Here is a 20,705-nt window from a genome sequence, read left to right as displayed (position 1 = left end):
TTAATTCACTTCGTTATTTCAGAGATTGCGGCAAACAGTTCTAAAGATTAAACAAATGCAGTTGAGCAGAAAAGAAGCACTTGATAAAACATGTGTTTTTTTGTGAAAACAATTCCACTTGTCTTTTGATACACGATGCTGAAACTTTAACGAATTTGATAGTCATTGTTTAACAGCATTTCCATTCTGATTGTATTTTTGATTGCTGCTGTTGATGCCCTTGATGTAGGTAATGAAAACAGACCACGCCTTAATCTGAATCTCACACGAGAAGCGGCAGACTATATCAATGCTGTTTATATTCTCCCATTTACTTAATAGTATTTCTTAATTCAAATAAGAAATACACATTGTATGTTTTAGCATCGAAAAGTACTTGATATGAATTCATGCAGAATGAACGCTCGATCATGCAAATCCATGAAGCGTGTTTGCGTTTCTTGTGCAATTTGTATGATCGCGACAAGGCATTGGTACTTCATAAATGCACCAAAAAATAGTAATCAATCCATATCCTGTCATCACATTTTCGTTGTATTTGACTTTCATTTAAGAAGAAGTGTTTATATACTTATAAATGTTCAATAATTTTGATATATATATATATCTGTGAAAAGAACTTTACAATTAAGTTGTTTTATACTTCACAATACAATATACAAAAATGCTTCATTTGTCATGAACATTGGTAAGATTTGATTTGACGTCAAGTTAAATCTTTTTATTTTCTAATACAATTTACAAAAAACAGTATTCAATTTTCATACAGATTTTAAAATTACTGGAATTAAAGGTACATGTAAAATGAGTTAACCATTACTTAACTGACCGTTTAAAGGCGCTAACCCCATCATTTATCGGTAAAGCTATCTTGTAGCGCGTATGGTATGTTTGTGATGTTTGTTTATGTGTATGGGGCGTTTATGCGTCTCTATTGCATTGTCGTCAAATCCCTTGCCACCTGCATATGCTTCTTTATTTTTGTTGGATTCTTTGACACATGAGCTTGACTCTGTAGTGTTCAGGGAATGTTGTAGTGTTCATTGTATAAGAAAAAAGGAAACAATATCCATGCTCCATGCTCCGATCTTCAGTGCTACAAAACAAAACTGAACGCTCCTATATCAACAAGCAGTTTAATTTACTATCAAAACATTGTGTCAAAGGTTCAAAACCCATACTTAACCCACCAGTTAGCTGTACTGGGTTCAAGATTACGACGCAATCTTGTACGAAGCTTCTAAAATATGATGGCTAATGAAGACATTTGATCAGTGCAGGGTTGTAAATGTTTATGAACAAAATATAATAAAATAAAAAAACATGATCTGATGTTTTATTTGTTTGTTGAAATTTCCGAATACTGTATTTTTTCCTGTAGGTTTTCATATAAATATGGCTTTCTTATGGTACAAAAAATTGTGAATATTTGTAATGGCTTATTTTTGTAAACAATTATTAATCTCGGGTTAAACACGATCAACTAAGATTTATAATACATTAAGGTTGCAACTGCCTTATATTGTAATATTAAGTATGTTTTGTTTTGTTCCATTAGGACCCTTTTTCGGTCAACACATTTTACTTGTATTTGAAAATTACAAGGTAACAACAAGGTGCAGCGCTTTGTACAAGTCTATTCCATATTTCTTTCAAATACGTTTCTAAAACACCAGTCTTCACATTCACATTTTTGTATGAACTTTTTTTTAATTTTCATTCTCAACCAGCGTTTCCTTTTCAACGTCTTTCCTCTGGTCAACTATCTGAAACAATGAGCTAAATCGTAACAATGGTATTTTGAAACCACCATGTGAAGGAGCGCGTTAATATGTATAAGGAATAGAAACCGACAAAAACATGAGAACATCAAATAAGTGCATGCGTTTCAAAAGCAGATTAACGACTTAATACAGTCTGACATTAATTTTTCATGAACGGTCATGTTTATTGTTTTGTTTGGATAAAATTTAATTTAATCTCTAGCAGCTTTTACAAACTTATATGGTAACTAATAATTATTCATTACATTTTCATTTCCATTCTTCTTTTTGCCCTGAACATTGAGTTTGACCTCTCGCTTTTCGATCTCTCTCCTCATTCCATCTCCCCACTCATCATGACCCTTTGATCGGAAGTAGAAAATTAATGACGACAAGATGAGCATTGCAAGTGCCGCAGCCACGAGGCCGTAGCCATGGACGGCGTTTCGGAAGAAGACAATATCGTAAAGCAAGCACGATTGGCGTTCGCCGCACGTGTACTTCCAAAGAGTGCACGTGCCGTCAACAATGGCGCCAAATATAACAGGACCTGGCATCCACCCTGAAATAAAATAATTAAAGCTGTTTGCAGCCACAGATTTTTTTAAAAAGTATTGACATTTCAGTCTTCAGAAATGTTTCTTTCCCGTTGTAATATTGGTCGACGTACCAATATAAGCAGTGAATAGATACATAAGTAAACACATTTCGTTAAATGTATGATGCTTGTATACGTATTGTTCGGTTACCATCACTTGAGAAAGCGTGTACGCGCGTAAAATATGATGTTATAGACTTTTAAACTGCGGTGATACATAAGTTTGTCACTGAGGCATTTCTATCCTTTAATTCATGTTCAATAAAAGCACACCACCCTAGATTGTTCAAGGCTATCAACAACTAGAACCAATAAAAAATGCACACCACTCTGGAAGGTTTAAGGCGATCAACAACTAGAACCAATAATATGAAAGCACACCATCCTAGAAGGTTGAAGGCGATCAACAACTAGAACCCATAATACGAAAGCACACTACCCTACAAGGTTCAAGGCGATCAACAACTAGAACCAATAATGTGAAAGCACACCACCTATAAATGGAAAGCACACCACCCTAGAAGGTTTAAGGCGATCAACAACTAGAACCAATAATATGAAAGCACACCATCCTAGAAGGCTCAAGGCGATCAACAACTAGAACCCATAATACGAAAGCACACTACCCTACAAGGTTCAAGGCGATCAACAACTAGAACCAATAATGTGAAAGCACACCACCCTAGAAGGTTCAATGCGATCAACAAGTAGAACCCATAATACGAAAGCATACCACCCTAGAAGTTTAAGGCGACCAACAACTAGAACCCATAATACGAAAGCATACCACCCTGGAAGGTTCAAGGCGATCAACAACTATAACCCATAATAAGAAAGCACACCACCCTGGAAGTTTCCAAGGCGATCAACAACTAGAACCCATAATATTAAAGCACACCACCCTGGAAGGTTCAAGGCGATCAACAGCTAGAACAAATAAAACGAAAGCACACCACCCTAGAAGGTTCCAAGGCCATCAACAACTAGAGTCCATAATATGAAAGCACACCACCCTAGAAGGTTCCAAGGCGATCAACAACTAAAACCCATAATATGAAAACACGCAACCCAAAAAGGTTCTAAGGCGATCAACAATTAGAACCCATAATATGAAAGCACACCACCCTAGAAGGTTCAAGGCGATCAACAACTGGAATCCATTTTGAAAGTACACCACCCTAAAAGGTTTCAAGGAGATAAACAACAAAACCCTATAATATAATGGCACGTCAACCTAGAAAGTGCAAAGGAGATTAACAACTAAAACCAGTAATATTTAAGCACGCCACCCTAGAAGGTGCCAAGGAGATTAACAACTATAACTCGTAATATTAAACCACATCAACCTAGAAGACGCCAAGGGAAATTAACAACTATAACCCGTAATACTAAAGAACGCCACCCTAGAAGGCTCGAGGAAAGGCGATCAACAACTAGAACCCATAAAACGAAAGCACACGACTCTAGAAGGTTCAAGGCGACCAACAACTAAAACCCATAATATGAAAACACACCACCATAGATAGTTCAAGGCAATCAACAACTAGAACAATGTAACCCATAATGAAAAAGTACACCACATATAGAATAGGCTCTATTTGCTTTGCCTTCTGATTAGCTTACATACCTGGAACTATGTTTACCTAGGGACGATGTCAGGAATACTTTGCACGCTGCACCAACGGCTCTGTCCCGTTCCTCCACACACCTGAAACAACGCGTAGAAGTGAAAAGCCGGCTCCATTAATATCATTATTGGTATCAATAAAGGTTTCCGAAACGCAGACATGATACTTTTGGATGCCACTGGTGACTGCATGCAATGTTTGTTTATTTTAAGGTATCCCACATGCAAATTTGTGATTTGGGGATACCTGTTGACCTCATATAATGTTTGGATATTTTATTGAAAAACTGAATTAAACGCTTTAGGAAGTGCTAATCTATGAAATGTTAAATGTGTTGTTGTTATTAGTGTTTCAATTTTACGTTTTAAAGTTATTTGAAGTGTTTGATTTTTTCCCGCTTTATTGTGACGTTATTTGATAAACTTTTCCGGTACCGGTCGGGTCGATATATTTACAGAATGGGTGAGAATGAATTACTGTAAGGTTTTCTCAAATGAAATAAAGTTTTTTTTTACAATTTTTGAATAAAATAATGAACTATTGCTCTAAATATAAGTAATAAATTGCGGGATAGCTGTCATTATCGCGGATGTGAACGCAGTTGAGATTGTTAAAATACGCGTGGAGTCCACACACTTTAACCAGCCCGACTGCGTGCATACCGCGATAATGAGATCAATCCCACAATTCATTCTTTACATATTACTGACATATCTTACCGACGACAGTCAAATTATAATAAGAACAAATCATCTAGAAGCCAGTTATTTAAAATAACTATGACATTTTATCCTTTCAATTAAAAAATTGACCGTTGTCTCAGTATGAGTAAGAAGGCTAAGATTATTCAGTTGCAGAGAATACATGTTACGCCACATTGTGTATAACAGCATGTTGAACCACACCCCTTCTATGACTATAACAGCATGTTGAACCACACCCCTTCTATGACTATAACAGCATGTTGGACCACACCCCTTCTATGACTATAACAGCATATTAGACCACACCCCTTCTATGACTATAACAGCATGTTGAACCACACCCCTTCTATGACTATAACAGCATGTTGAACCACACCCCTTCTATGACTATAACAGCATGTTGAACCACACCCCTTCTATGACTATAACAGCATGTTGGACCACACCCCTTCTATGAATATAACAGCATGTTGAACCACACCCCTTCTATGACTATAACAGCATGTTGAACCACACCCCTTCTATGACTATAACAGCATGTTGAACCACACCCCGTCTATGACTATAACAGCATGTTGAACCACACCCCTTCTATGACTATAACAGCATGTTGAACCACACCCCTTCTATGACTATAACAGCATGTTGAACCACACCCCTTCTATGACTATAACAGCATGTTGAACCACACCCCTTCTATGACTATACAGCATGTTGAACCACACCCCTTCTATGACTAAAACAGCTTGTTGAACCACACCCCTTCTATGGCTATAACAGCATGTTGAACCACACCCCTTCTATGACTATAACAGCATGTTGAACCACACCCCTTCTATGACTATAACAGCATGTTGAACCACACCCCTTCTATGACTATAACAGCATGTTGAACCACACCCCTTCTATGACTATAACATCTTGTCTCTTGCACCAGCATTAACTAACGTCCAGAGATTCAGGCTCAGAAAAGCTAAATGTAAATTTTAAATTAAAAACATAGTTTTTGTTGTAAAAATTCTATTATAGGACAACGATGGTAAACAATGTGCGTGCTACACATTTTCTGCTCTTTAATCAGGCTCACATCGTTTGCCGAAATCAGTTTGGATATAGATATTTTAAAACTTTTAAGGTTTCATTTTTGGAGCCTGACCTTAAAAAGTCTAACTAAAAACGTTAGCGAATACGAAACCTGTTCCTGTACCTGAGCATAGCAATGTAGGTAGGTATAAAATTTAAGGCTGCGAAGAGTTTGCCAACGAAAGTAAAGGCCGCGTACACATACAGGTTTGTAGAACATCCTTGGTCACACAGGCCTGACTCCGCCTGGCCTCCCTCAATACATGTGCAGTTAGTAAACGACTGGAATACAAGTACCAAAATTCAGATACCACCGCTTATCAATTAACAGCTGTTTGCAAATGAACGGAGCATTTTTAGTTCTAAAAGCACAGAATGATCGTGGCTTTTGCTCAAACCATCAGGTGAATTGCTAATAAAATGCAAAATCTATAGTCTTTAAATCGATTTTACACATAAAATACAGACCGACTGACAACGTCAAGGATTGTGCCAATTTTTCAAAACACATCGAAATAACGTTTGATGAGGCGGGCTCATTACCCGAAAAGCATATACGTGTACATTTTGCATTGGTTGCCATTCCACTTGCCAAATGAATCGTTACTTTCAATTATAAACTCAATAACCTCTTTAAACAATCGAAACTGGCCCGAAGTCGCCGATGCGGCGAAACCATTTACTTTGTTAGAGCAAAAGTTGCATTGTTCAAATGATTGACTTGTAAACAGAAGTATTTTTGATACAGGCATATTACTGATATATTTCATTATTGTCAGTTATCAACTAGGGAGGGGCAATGGTTAGCTATAAACCGTGACGAATATAATATTAAGAACTACATTTTGCATCTAATCATCGTTGAGAAATATTTATTTTTAGATTGTTAGTTTGATTATTTCAAATCTGTAGCTAATTAGGTTTTAAACCACAAATACTAGTAGAATTAGTTCTTGCATAAATCGAATAACGCAGAAGAAATATACTCAGACCACGCTTGTATCCTTCACGGAGCAACCCGCATGACAGGGGCTGAAGTACGACCTTCCATCCTGTCCGCAGATTGGGAAATATTTCTGGTCGTTGCACTCACACCCGCTCACGCAGGAGGAAGGGGTTAGTTTGTACGGAGGAGGTACGTCGCTGGATCTAGCATTATATATTTACTATTAATAAACATATTTATAACATAACATACGGCGCTGGAGTGATATAACCCCATGCAATATTTTTCATATATCACTAGTGTAATAACTATGCAAATTAGGTAACCGCATCACAGAAAAATGAATTCATGCGCGCTGTCAAAAAAAGTAAACATTAGAAACGATGTTTCAAAAGAAATCATGTCGGTGTCAACAAACTCAATTCCACGAAGAAACAAATGAGGAAGAAGGCTGGGCTTAATCCCAACAAACACATCCCTGATCACAGCGCCATACAATACCTTGTCCAGAAATTTAATCATTATATGAATGACAACAAGATTCCTGCGAACCAGATTATGTAAACATCGGTACACAAGAACATTGCATCTATAAACAACGATAGCCACATAAATCCATATCAACACAAGGAAATGTCTAGCATCCTGTGCTCCAGTGAAAAAACCTACTTTCTTGCAAAATGTTCATTCTAGGCTGTTCGAGCAATGCTTAAGTTCACACACTGTCATAGTCACTGATTCCACATGAAATTCCACTTTTTCTGGTGGATTTTACAACATTTATGTTCTAGGTCGAATTCACGGAAGTAAAGTCCTTGTGCACATCCGTTAAAATGACAAAAATCCATGCTGTAATCGACCGGCTATAAAGCGAATTCGCACTATTGAAAGCGACTGTAACGCTGACTTATGTTCTTTTCAAACTTCAACCGCCAAATGACATGTACACAATCGCGTGATTACTTGTGACATCACGCAGTTATGACATTGCTATTTTTATTGATTTGCTTAATTAAACTGGATTGAAATATGTATTTTTATTGTTTTTAAGTGAAACCTTTGAAAATCGGTAGATAATTGTGACATGATTAATGTTTTGTATTGCTAATAAAATGTGTTTATGTCCGGCTATTTTCTCTCCTGCGGATGAAGCATCCTAGTAACACATAATGTTAGTTCTTCTCACTATGACAAGAGAAATGTATTGAAAAAACTTTGACCAAGATTTCGATCGTAAATGAGTTATGTTATAAATAGAATCTCAAATGAGTGTTTATGTTGTATCAAATTTATTAAACTCGTCATTTATAAACGATAAAAACTCGACAGAGCCTCATTTTTATCGTTTTTAGATGAACTCGTTTAATAAATTCGATACAAAATAAACACTCATTTGAGATCCTCTATATATACATCTACCGTCGATTGATTTCTTAAAACGTTCACACTGCACTAAGCTAACAAAGGTGATGTTTGGTATACTGTACAGACTGTTTTGATTGTCCATGTAATGCATTCAATGCCAAAAAATCTAGGATTTAACATCTCAAAATAATTAATAAAACTAGTTAATTGTTTGTCATTTAATGGACCAACATAGCCACTGATTTAGAAATGGATCGTTGAATGTTTATGTTACTTGATGGAAGCTCTCAGGCAAAATATCTACAGTACAATAAATCTGTCACAAGGAAAGAAAGGTTCTTATCTAGGTTTATGATCGAGTTATGTCCATCATGCACATCTCTTTTAAAGCAGCTGTATTAAAACATTTGAAGTAAGCACGAAACATTTCGATGCTTTCGTCATGTCATATTTTCAAAAAAAGTAATTTAGATAAAATGAAATCGACTTGATACTCACATAAGCACATTGTCACCGAACAGCACAGGTTGCTTACATCCGAGGAAGAAGCCACTGGCACTGCACACCATGTTCACGGCGTAGAAGATGAGGACCATTTTGATTGTGGTCATTGGGGTCATCGGGATACGGCGGGTTAGAATTCCGCCCAGGAACGACCCCAGAGAAATAGCTGTTATGCTGCATAGAGCTGGAAATGTGGTGTTTTTACCATTTAGTCTTAATTTTAATAACAATTTGCTCTACTGTTATAATGTTTTTATATTTCTTTACATAAGATCCTAGGCGTTACAATAATCTCTAAATGTAAATAATCACTGACATGGGTGAACAGATATGTTTAACTTCATGTTACTACTGTTTCTAGTTCAAACCTATAACAATGCAAAAGAGAACGTTTAAATCTCATAAATGCAAATCAAAGAGAGAGAAAATTAATATATAGGTGGATAAAAACATGAAAAATAACGGTAACTTAGCAATTAAACCAGGACTACTAAATTCTTAAGTCTTGATTACCTAAAATGATATTCGCCTGCCAGAGAGGGACGCTGTACTGGGAGGCTAGGTATTTTGGCATGAACGAGAGCACACCAGCAAAACCCACTACGTTGACAACATTGGAAATGGTCAGTACGAGGTACGTCGGATTTTTGAGGAGGCGTAAAACAGCGGCGAGGAATTCTGAAATATGAATCTCCATTGATCCTACGATATATTGTAATAAAGGGCCGGTTTCCAAAATAATAAAGGCAGACATAGCTATCCAATTTGAAGGTAATCTAAATAGAATAGGAATGTTATGAGTAAGAAGTGGACAGCAATTTAAAAGAAACGTCATACGCAACTATCGTAAGTACGAAACGCATTGAAAGGCAATTCATGTGTTTAAATAAAAGGCTATTGTCCAATATTTTAAGGCAACATTTATGTCAACATTAATGGCTATAAATTTTGTTTACAGTAAAACCTTATAAACAAACTAGGACAATGTTAGTAGGACATAAGTCGGGTTTTTGAGGAGGCGTAGAACAGCGGCGAGAAATTCCGAAACAAATAGTTCCTTTAACCTATCGATATATTGTATTGAAAGGTCTTTGGCCAAACAAATTCAAGGCATTCATTACTATTCAGTCTAACAATATGAACAGAATATGAATGAATTGAGTGAATTATTGTACTCAATATAAAGAAACTGCTGTTTGCAACTTTTCCTCGTACGCAAATGTATCGAAATGCAATTATTTCGTTAATATTAAAGGGTAATGACCATAATATTAAAGCATACACATGTCAATATTAATAGCTTTAAATACAATTTACAATGAATCTTATGATCTAGATAGTGAATGCATATATACTATATCAATAATTTTAACCATGAATATAAATAACAAACCTTTGATTTCCTTTACAACTTTCTCTCCGTTGGAGTTATTTTCCAACTTCTGCAACGCCTTCTCTTTGGCAATAATTTGTAAATCCCCTCGCCGTTTATGGGACTTTAAATAGCGCGGGAAACACATGGTTGGGACACTGAATAAAACGGCAAAGCCTCCAAACACGAGAAAGCCCAGCCACCACGCTCCAATCCACCGAGGGTCACGTGGGGTTATGTCAACAGCTAAATATAGTTCATGGTGTATTTTCAAATACTATCTACAGCAACAATTTAACAGGTATATTTTAATGAAATTTAAGACATTCAGCTTCGTTTGACGAACTTTGAAGGCAGAAAAATGTTGTCATCGAAAACGTTGGTGCTTCATTACGTGAATCTCACAATATCAGCCAATAATCTTAAATACAGATTCAGGCGTTTAATGATTTCAACTCAACTTAAGTAGTGTTTAGTCATATGTTATACCAATATATCTCGTGAAAAAAAACAAATGTGTCATTCAATCAACATCAAAGTAAATATTGCAAATGATGAGACTTTGATATAACAGTATCAATAGCAGTTACTGTTTACAACAGAAAATGGACATGACATGTGTTGTAACTTCAAGATTTGGACACAATCAAAAAAAAGTCATGATGTACAATTAAGTTAAACATTTACAGGAGACAGGGGTAAATTAGATGTAAAGATTTATTTGCACAATATAGTCATAGTTTACATACCTTTATGAAAATATCATGTATCTTTAACGCGACATTGATTAAATATATAAACCATCTTACATTCCAAAGTGACATATATTTTGCTGAACAGGCCGCCAAGTAGGTACGCGAGGGCTGGTCCGAAAATTCCTGTTCCCATAAGAATTCCCATATAAAATCCTGTCTTCCGCTTTTCAATAGCATCGTCAATATATACAGACACAAAAGGGAATCGAAAAGATTTTCCTACTCCTTGCAAAAACTGTAATGTAACAAGTGGAAATATCCTAAGTGATGTTCAAAGTAATTATTGCTTCTAATGTATTCATGTTGATAAATTTGTATGATATGCACACAATTGTTAACTGTACCGTGAAATCACGCAATACGATTTATCTTCCTATATTTAATTGAAATGAAAAAATGCAAATGAATACATTCTACCCGTCTGGAAGTTTAATTGTTTCTTTCGTACTAACTATACATTTTAACTCTTATAATATGACACTCTACTCTTTGTGTAATTTGAAAATGTTTGTATATGACTATGTTTGAAATGGTCACAGGCATTTGTATGCGTTTTTGCCAATAAACTTTGTGACTTTAACTTTGTTTAATATACCGAACAATCACACCATTATTATTTATGACGAGCAATTAAAAACTTGCTAACTATGACGTCAACTCAAAATTATAATTTTGCTTCCAAAATAAAATGAAAATGTCATAATGCAATGGACCAATAATGTATTTTTGAAAGGCTTGCAAAGTTATGTCTTTAATTATAATATATTGTTTTATTAAAACCTTTGATGAATGCTATTGTGGTCGGCAATGAACAAGTACAATTCATATTGGGTAAAGCAGATTTATTCATGTAAACCTAATCGTAGTTTTATAAAAAGACCGACGAGATCTGAAACATTTTAGATTGAAATTGCTTAAGTTTACTACTTACATAAAATTATATATGCAATAATGTATTCTGATACATGTTTTGGTATACTAATGCTATTTAAACATCAGCGTTCTGAATAACTTTGAACACTGAAATAATAGTACATGTCTCTGCATACTAATGTTATGCATAACCGTTCTGAATATTTTTGAACATTAAATTATTGAGCCGCCGATATCATGGTGGTTATACGAGGTGAGATACCATACTAAATGAACCATTGCAATACGGTTGTGGACATGTCAACCCTTGCCTTTAAACCCCATTCACATGCAAATATAAAATCTATACAGTGTAAACATGTTAAAAGAAGTGCCAAAATGACCAGACCAAAACTGTCCAAAAGATCGTGAGTAAAAGTGATTATGTTATTTGCTTTTTCTTTGCAATAGATGTTTGTGTTTTAATTGCACAAATATCAGAGTTTTCTTTGCAAGACTTATTGGTAAAATGTATTTTACCTTCAGATTTCTGGTCATTTATGTAATCAACTTTTAAACCAAAAGCAGAAACAGTTGCCTATCCGTCTTATCAGTAATATCGACGCCTCGATATCATTTCTGAGTATGAACATGCGTTTTAATTAGACGTAATATGCATTTGCATTTAAGCTGAACTGCCTCTAATATAAGGAATTAGATTTTATTTTAAATCAATGGGGTGTTATTGGAAAATGGAAATTGAAGTTTTTAAAAAGCCTTCAACGATACAAAATAATGGGAATAATAAAAACAAATACTGTTTGTTTCAGTTCCGTTGTCATTTTCATTTTGCAAGGTAAGCTATACATTCTTTGCAACATGACTTGGTGATATAAGAGAATGAGTAAACGTTTCGAAGGACTTGTTTTATAAGAGCTTTGTTGAAAATCCGTTATCATGTTGACAGAGAAAGACATTCAACTATACGATTATGTTTTGTGTCCTTTTAGAGGTAAATAGGTAAAGAGGAAAGGTTTCAGGTGTCACACTGTTAGACAAAATCAAAGCAGTGATGTATTGTGGCTTCGTAATATATATATATATATATATATATATATATTATTTTTTTCAAACAACAAAGATATTGAATATTATATCGAAAATGTGACTTAAATTCACGTCCTTGTTACACAAAAACAAATATTTGTCTTAAAAGAGATGCATTCACCACAAAGTCTCACTTTGTTGTTTTGATAGTTTCATGTAGTGAAGCACCTGAAACCATTCCTATCCGTGTTACATGTTTGCGTTGCAATGACACGTGTATAAATATGCTTGCTTATTATCAATGCTTAAGAAGAAATAAATTTTGTGTTTTTTGTCTTTAAAACCCATGTTTGCACTGTGAACGTTTATTATACAAGTAGACGTCACACAATCTGTTACTTGTTCGTCAGTTTGAAAAGATCAATTTTGTATGTGTTGTTTTACTTTTTTCTAAAGACCGTCCTTCAGTGTGTCTTGTTTAAACTGTTCCATTTAAATGAGTATCCTGTTAAAAGAACGCTTGTTTATTGCAAGCTTTTAGCACAATGCATTCTGCTTAAAAGGTCGTAATGTAACTTACCATTCCAACGGCGATCATAGTAAAGGCCACTTTCTTTATGTATAACTCTTCTAGCCCAGCAGTTCTTTCGGCGGTTGACGACTGTGAGTCACAACGGGCATCATAGTTGTAACCTCCACTGTTGTTTAGACAAAGCGGTACCTTGCTGCTTCTGGATAAAGCTGATTTCAAGGACATGTTTGAATCTTGCATAGGTTGGAGGTCGGATAAGACATAGGCGCTTTTATCGCTGATAAAGTAAGGCAACGCACACATCAAACCACATACACCGAATAATATTGTGCTGAAACCAAGCCCGCGGGGAATATGAACCTAAATTTGAAATGAGAAAAGTAATAATAAGAATGCATACAACGATTGGTTGATTGTAGGCAACTTCATGCGTTGCCTAGTACTGGCTACCATAAACATTTATGTGCCAAATTGCATTCATGTTGGCAGCCGTCGATATAACATGTATGCATCGTGTAACTTTATACATACCGGTCTATAATAGTTTCGTACCTTTCGTGCAATGTGACCCGCGAAAACAACACAGAGAAGAAATCCGATGTCGTTGCAGCTCATCAAAAATCCGGTCTCTGCGCTGCTGAAGCCAAACTGTTTCTCCAGCATTGAAACCTACAATAAAAGTGCATATTAAGGGTTACATTTTTTCTACCATAGTGAGTTTCAAACTGCGGCTAAAATTAGGCTTTGCCGAGATTTTGACATGCCATTGAACATACCCTACACATATTTACATTCGTGTATAGTTCATAAACAACCATTTTCATATAAATTAGATATAACATGCGCAAAATTCTATATTATAATCGGCGGCCTCCGTTAGACTTTGGAATACAATTTGTGGTGCTCCGGTCGGCCATCAAAAGATTCGCCCTATTTTGGAATAACGCTTTTACCAAATGGATAACTGTTGACGATACATAACTAGAAACTTTGAAACAAAACGAATTCAGTTTAGTATGTGGAACAAATATGAAATATCTAATATACTTCTTCTGCCATCAAGTGTTCAACAAACTAAAAACAATTTTAAAATTGACACAATCATTTTGTTCCTCTCCACCTAAAACATCTGCCAAATAAAACGTATTTTCTGGTGTATTTCGATTTAAACAACATTTGGTTGGTCCAAAAGTTGTTTTAAATTAATCTTATACAGCAACACCGAAAAAGGGCTGAGCTTACAAAGCGGTATTTAAAGTAGATTTACAAGCAGACGAGCCAACTTATTTTGATTTGCGTTTAACACGTGAACTGAGCATTTAATAACAAAAAACAGTGCCTCACCTGTGAGTTCACATAAGTAGTCAAAGTCTGTGTCAACAGGCCAGAGAAGCTGTACAGACCAACAAACGCTCCTATCCGGGCAAACACCTAGCAATGCATGTATCAAGGTGTGAAATCATACAATGTTACACCAGAACGTCATCAGTGTCTATATGAAGTCTAAAAGTCTAGTTTGAACTATTTCATCTAGATCAAAGCATGTTTGAAGGAGTGAAAACAGACAATTTTACATCAGAACGTCATTAGTATCAATATGAAATAGTTTTATAGCTTAGTTTGCGATTATTTATTGGATAGACATCAACACATATAAATACAATAATATAAATTGTATGTGAATACGTTATCTATCAACATACTTAAACATCGTCTGACACTATAGCTTCAAATTGAGAAATAATGCAACGTCCTGTGTTTATTTTTCGCGCACCAGCACGGCACTTACATAAAGCTCAAGGTTATACACTTTCATATCACACCATCGCTATCAAATTAAACATCATTAAAACTAAACGTATTTTAAAGATTCCTTAATTCAACAAGTACTTCTCCCAACCTGTAATGACTCTGGTTTGAAGGAACCCAAGCCGCATTTCGTATCGTTCTCTATATCTTCTGGAATTTCATATTCCGTTTCGCATTCTTCAGTATGACTATCTGTCTTATCCTCGTCCATTTTAAGGATTTATTGGATTGGGGTTTGTCTGTCAAGAAATATCTGATCCAAACTTCGAATGTGTTTGCTCGTACCTGTAGTATACATTGTATAATTAATATTAGCTATGTCTTAGGTGCATTAAACGTATTATCAACCATAATATACTATTGCCAAAGAAGAAGTGACTTGATTTTAACAGAGTTCTATTTTAAGTTACCACAACACCATGACAACTGGATCATTACATATTAAGGATAATTTTTGAGATATTCATTCAATGTCGGAACACAAGAAAATGATATGAACTTCATCTATATACAATTTAGATACTTTAAGACAGATGAATTAAGTGGTTTTAATCTCCTTTAAGAAAATTAAACCAAAACAAGAAATGGCAATCTTTTCATACCATATATATTCTTTTCATTCTTTATGCAATTGTAAAACCAACAACTAACAATCCGTTAATTCATTATAAAAAACAGCAATTTCACACAGTATGTTTATAACACATACATTGAAATAAAAATACATTGTATGAGCATATCCTCGAATATTATCTTCAAATAAGTTCTTATGGATATACTTTAAGAGATGCAATTAAATAATGCAAAATTATTCAAATAACATTAACATGTTTTTGTTCTAAAAAGTATGTTTGGCAAGCAAATCATAATATAAGTTGTTCAAAAGATTAATGTTATATGATCTTCAATCATTAATGAAGTATATTGTATAAATACAGTAGCAAATTTGATTAAAACTATATTACCGCAATTATATTATTTTCGGTCAAATTTTAAGCCTATGACAAATTTTGCTTATACTACCTTAAAAAGTATTTCCCATAATGGTTACTCCTAACATACTGCTTAAGTATCTCACTGACGGTAATTTAAATCCAAAAAAGGTAATACTCAAAACATGTGAAGAGACTATTATGTAAGAGGAATTATTGTCATAAGCAAAACAAGCGATTAGTTAAAAAAGTACAGTACGAGTTGCCTACGTGAGTGCACATTAATTAAAGCTTATTTGAAGCAATAGTTGATGCACAGTCATTAAATCATTTCCCTCTCGTCATTAAACATCGGTTGATAGGGTTATACTGTTCATGTGCTAAAGAGCTCTAAACCAAAGAGCTTATGCTTATATTTACTGACATACACTGGGTGTTTGCAGTTTACCTATCCAATTTATGACCACTTGGAGATTCAAAATAAAAGTTTTCAACATCGAGTTCGGTCGTATTTCGGTTGTGACGCGAATAATTGATTTGAAATCGGCAAATATTTGTCAAAACGTACAAAAAGATCAGATAAACAAAGAAGTATCATAGAACGGCTAACCCTTTTTTAAATGTCCCTTAATTATTTAAGGATATCTTTTCAATGCGCCGCGCTTAAATCTGACGTTGGCGTCGAATAGCACATTAAGTTGTCCTAAATTGGGCTGTAGTTTTTATGTGGGTATCGAGGAATCAATAGATTCCGTGTCTAATTCTTATAAAATCCGCACTAAGATTATTACACATTAAACCCTTTGACTTTAAATTGCTTCGTATTGTTTTTTAAAAAAAATATTTTGTGTATATTTAAGCTTTCCAAAGGGTGCAAGTTACGAACCATATTATTTCGAAATATTTTCGATTTTTGTTCATTGGCTGGTCACAAACCTTTGACCATTATTTAGATGATTACATTCTTTGTGGATCCATTGAAACTAATGGCTGCGAAGTTTCGCATTAAACATTCATTTTTTTAACTAGAAACATAAAAAGCCGAAGAGAACAATATTGACATTCATTTTTTTTCGTTGGTCTTGAACTTGATTTCAACAAAATTCCATTATCAAAGGTAAAAGAGCTATGTAACTGTAATAAAAGTGTTTTGGCAAAAAAAAAGAGCATGAAATGCTATAACATTAAGCAGCCACCAAAGCAATTACTCAAACTTTGGCAAAGGTTGTAAGATAAGCCACATGCAACTATGTGCTTTTATTTAGTGACAAGATATAGTCCTGTTATTGATCAATTGATTTTTTATCGATATCCGGCGACTGGTCAATTACAGTCTTTAGTCAGCTTTTTTATGAAGCTATAGGATTTATCAAAATAACACACCCTAACCTAAAAATCGCGCAAGAAATTCGGGAAAGACATTCCATGTATTTCTGAGGGTCAGTGGCTTAAAAAATATGCAATTATTTACTGTTAGTGCAGGCAGCATCCAATTGGGGTAGGGTTGATTTCCAAACGGCTGTTGGTTTTTCTTTGTCTAGCCTCAAAGTTGGAGTTATTGTCTGAAATCGCTTTCTTAGAAATGATTCCAGCAGCATTGCCTGTGTTTTTATGGTTTTCTAAGCTTAAAAACAAAACAATTCACATATATAATAGAGGTTTAGGAACCTGGTTGGGTTTCAAAAGTCAAACCGAACAAGTTTATTAATAATATAATATTGCATTAACTGTAAGTTCAGACATGTGGCGGTATGGTGTCAGGGATTTGAGGGCTTGATTTTTAGTGATTTAGAACACCAGATAAGATTCATTGAAAATATAGCTTCAGATGACACGGCAATACGTATGATTCACTGTGGTAGAAATGAACTAGTTTTTTTAACTTTAAGCATCTATAAAACGTAGGTGATAAAAACTATTGCTGTAACTGCTTTACCTATCATTTCTTTTTAAAGGGTATTCCCACAATAACTATCAAGAACTCAACGGCGCTATTCTAGCAACAAAAAGGCAATGGAAAATGTCCGGCTCAGAATATACTGCGGTGTAAGAAATAACATGCGTCTAACTTTGGGACCCTACTTGAGCATGCATTTACATCATCAATCTTTTTTGTTGCCGGCAGTACTTCTTGTTGTTGTTGTTGTTTTGTTGTTGTTTTTATCTATTTTTTTTATTTCTTAGATAGAACATCAAAATGAATTTTGCGAATTACTGCTAACCCACCTACTAGAGACGTCATTTAGTTTTGACATAATGAATATTAAGATATTTACCACTTTAGTGTTGTTTATTTAGTGTTATAAGAATGACTTAGTTTTGAATACTTCCATGCAAAAAAACTTGTTTTGGAAGGGTCAGCTCCTTCATAGCCTCATATAGCATACACAGAGCATTCAAACTTATTCCTTGACAATTCTATGGCTTTCTACGATTGGTTTAGCCGCTGCACACTTTTATGTTGAGTCCCTTTTTATATATAACAAGGACATGTTTTAGCGCAGTTAGGCATTTTTGTTAGTTTGATGTCGTTGTTTTTTGCCGCTGGACCCCTATTTCCATAAAGTTTAATTTGCTCTTCGTTAAAGAAATAAAATGATATTATTATATAGTAAAAGTTTTAGTTATCATAATTTCAGCGTTGCTTCCCATGTTGTTGTCGTACAAATGCTCTATTACATATTAAATGTTATTTACGTAGAAAGAACGCATGCCTGGCTGGCCAGCGGCTCATAGACTTGTCGTTTGTATGTTTGTGTTGTGTTATTCAAAGAGCCATGCCATGTACTGGCAAACCTATATATGAAATCCATGTTAAAGAATAGATGGTGTGTATGTACTTACTTATATGCATATAATTGGAAGGTGTCATAATTGGTTTCCGATCAAACAATATTATATTAGATCAGCATTTGCAGTAAGTGTTTTATAAACGATGTCAAATACAAAGTCATATCCCGGACCTGGTTAATTGAAAAGTTGTACATTTCATATCTCTGTTTAAATTTTCTATTTTCTGAATGCATGTTCTGACCAAAAGCCTTGAATCAAGAAAGCTTTTCAATTGAACAAACCTATGAACGGAAGTAGTAACAACTTTACACTATGATCGCTGTGAAAAAAACAGACAAACCTCAGACAAAAAGACGAGAATGTAACGATTGCAAATTAAAACATATATAATAATGTATAATATTGATTTATATGAATCGTCGTCACCAATACTACTTTTCGAATTTCGAGCCTTGAAATTCGCACCACATATTAATTCCGTTCATTACTTGAACCCAATTAGTCTACATGCTTTAATGAAATTGATTAAGTTTTCTTCAAGCATTTATATATTTACAGTTCTTCCGAACAATATTTGTTCATATATATTACAAGAACATTCTTTCCAAAAATGTTATAAATTGATATAATTTTATATAGGACGCATTACAATAACCTTTCACTCATTAAAAAGGGAAAATATGCAAAGGAATAAATAAAATGAATTTTATCTCTGTATTAACAAGATACTGATTATAGCTATTATTATTATAATACAACAAACACATACGTTATTAACAAAATAATGGTATGTCGAAATTAAACACTGGAAAGAGTGCTGGTTCCGACGATTTTATGTTATATGAATTCTTTATCAAAGGCAAGGATAAGCTGACACAATTCATATTAAAAATGTTTAATGAAATATTGGATATAGGATGTTTCCCTGATAAATGGACTAAATGACTTATTTTTCCAATAAATAAATAAATCAATCAATAAATATGTGAGTGTAAACGATCTAAATATCCCTATAGGCATAACATTATTAAGGCGCATCGGAAAGGTATTTACTAATTTGATTAAAGAGACTAGACAACAAATTGTACCATTGAAAGAACAGTAAGAAATTGACGAAAAACTACATAAAATTAAATCATTGAATCTTACTTTCTGATGTTTCTTATCACAGTTTTTGCATATTTTTCCAAAGCACAATTCAATGGGTTTGTCTGAAACGCAAATGCAAGTAAATTTACAAATGCGTCGGTATATGTATCTGAATTAATCACGGGACCATCCAGAGATTAATATACACATTGTAATCTGGGAAACCAGTTTGTGTTCTTTAAGGGTTGATACAGCGATAAAAATATTTTAAATATGAATTAACGCATACTTGCTCGTATTGATAATTCCAGGCTTGGTTTGATAAAATACTGTATTGGCTGTTTTTGAGACCATCTTTCTAGTCCTTTAAATACTCGGCTATAAAATTGGGCAGAAAGTTACCAAGTCCTACTAAAAGGTCAAGCAGGTTTAGGGTAAAAATGGGAACCATCATTTTTTTTCTTTGCAAGAACAAATAACCAATTGTATCAATCAAAATAAGCAGTAAGTGCCATTTATACATTTGCTGACATTACTTAAGCCTTTGACTATATTGTTTGAGAAACTGGGTTGTTAAAATGTTTCTTGCATTATGTATGGTGATGACATTGTATTATTGCCAATTATGCGATATCATGTGATAACTGTAACCATTGTATGTTCAAAATTAATAATAAAGATAAAACAAAAAGTTTAATATTAAAAAAAACCCGGAAGAATACTCAGAACATAAGCATCAGGAGGATCGTTTTTGCAAGCTAAAAATACATTAGCTTGTCGGGCGCAGAATGCAATATTCAAATCACGAAAATATTTAAGAAAATTTGTGAGCATCCCCCCTTACATAAACTAGAACGTTTTGATATACTTATTAAGCCTATTATGTTGTATGGCTCAGCAATATGGGGTTCAATTAAAATAATTATTGTAGAG

General features: G+C 34.3%; 1 protein-coding gene across 1 annotated transcript; it reads right to left on the bottom strand.

The window, feature by feature from the left end:
* Positions 1 to 795: 795 nt before the first annotated feature.
* LOC128206741 (solute carrier organic anion transporter family member 2A1-like) lies at positions 796 to 16,083 on the bottom strand. The gene is made up of 14 exons (XM_052909407.1): positions 15,982 to 16,083; positions 15,050 to 15,243; positions 14,494 to 14,580; positions 13,702 to 13,818; positions 13,198 to 13,509; positions 10,773 to 10,953; positions 9,985 to 10,209; positions 9,105 to 9,269; positions 8,586 to 8,775; positions 6,769 to 6,925; positions 5,901 to 6,058; positions 4,005 to 4,069; positions 2,030 to 2,325; positions 796 to 1,766 (listed from the first exon to the last, which is right to left on the bottom strand). The coding sequence occupies exons 2-14, from the start codon at positions 15,167 to 15,169 to the stop codon at positions 1,710 to 1,712; spliced, it is 2,130 nt and encodes a 709-aa protein (XP_052765367.1). The 5' UTR covers positions 15,170 to 15,243; positions 15,982 to 16,083; the 3' UTR covers positions 796 to 1,709.
* Between the last annotated feature and the right edge of the window lie 4,622 nt (positions 16,084 to 20,705).

Source organism: Mya arenaria, chromosome 10, assembly GCF_026914265.1.
Source record: "Mya arenaria isolate MELC-2E11 chromosome 10, ASM2691426v1".
NCBI lineage: Eukaryota > Metazoa > Mollusca > Bivalvia > Myida > Myidae > Mya > Mya arenaria.
The sequence above is the reverse complement of the archived record's forward strand: the minus strand, read 5'-3'. Positions and strand labels throughout refer to the sequence as shown.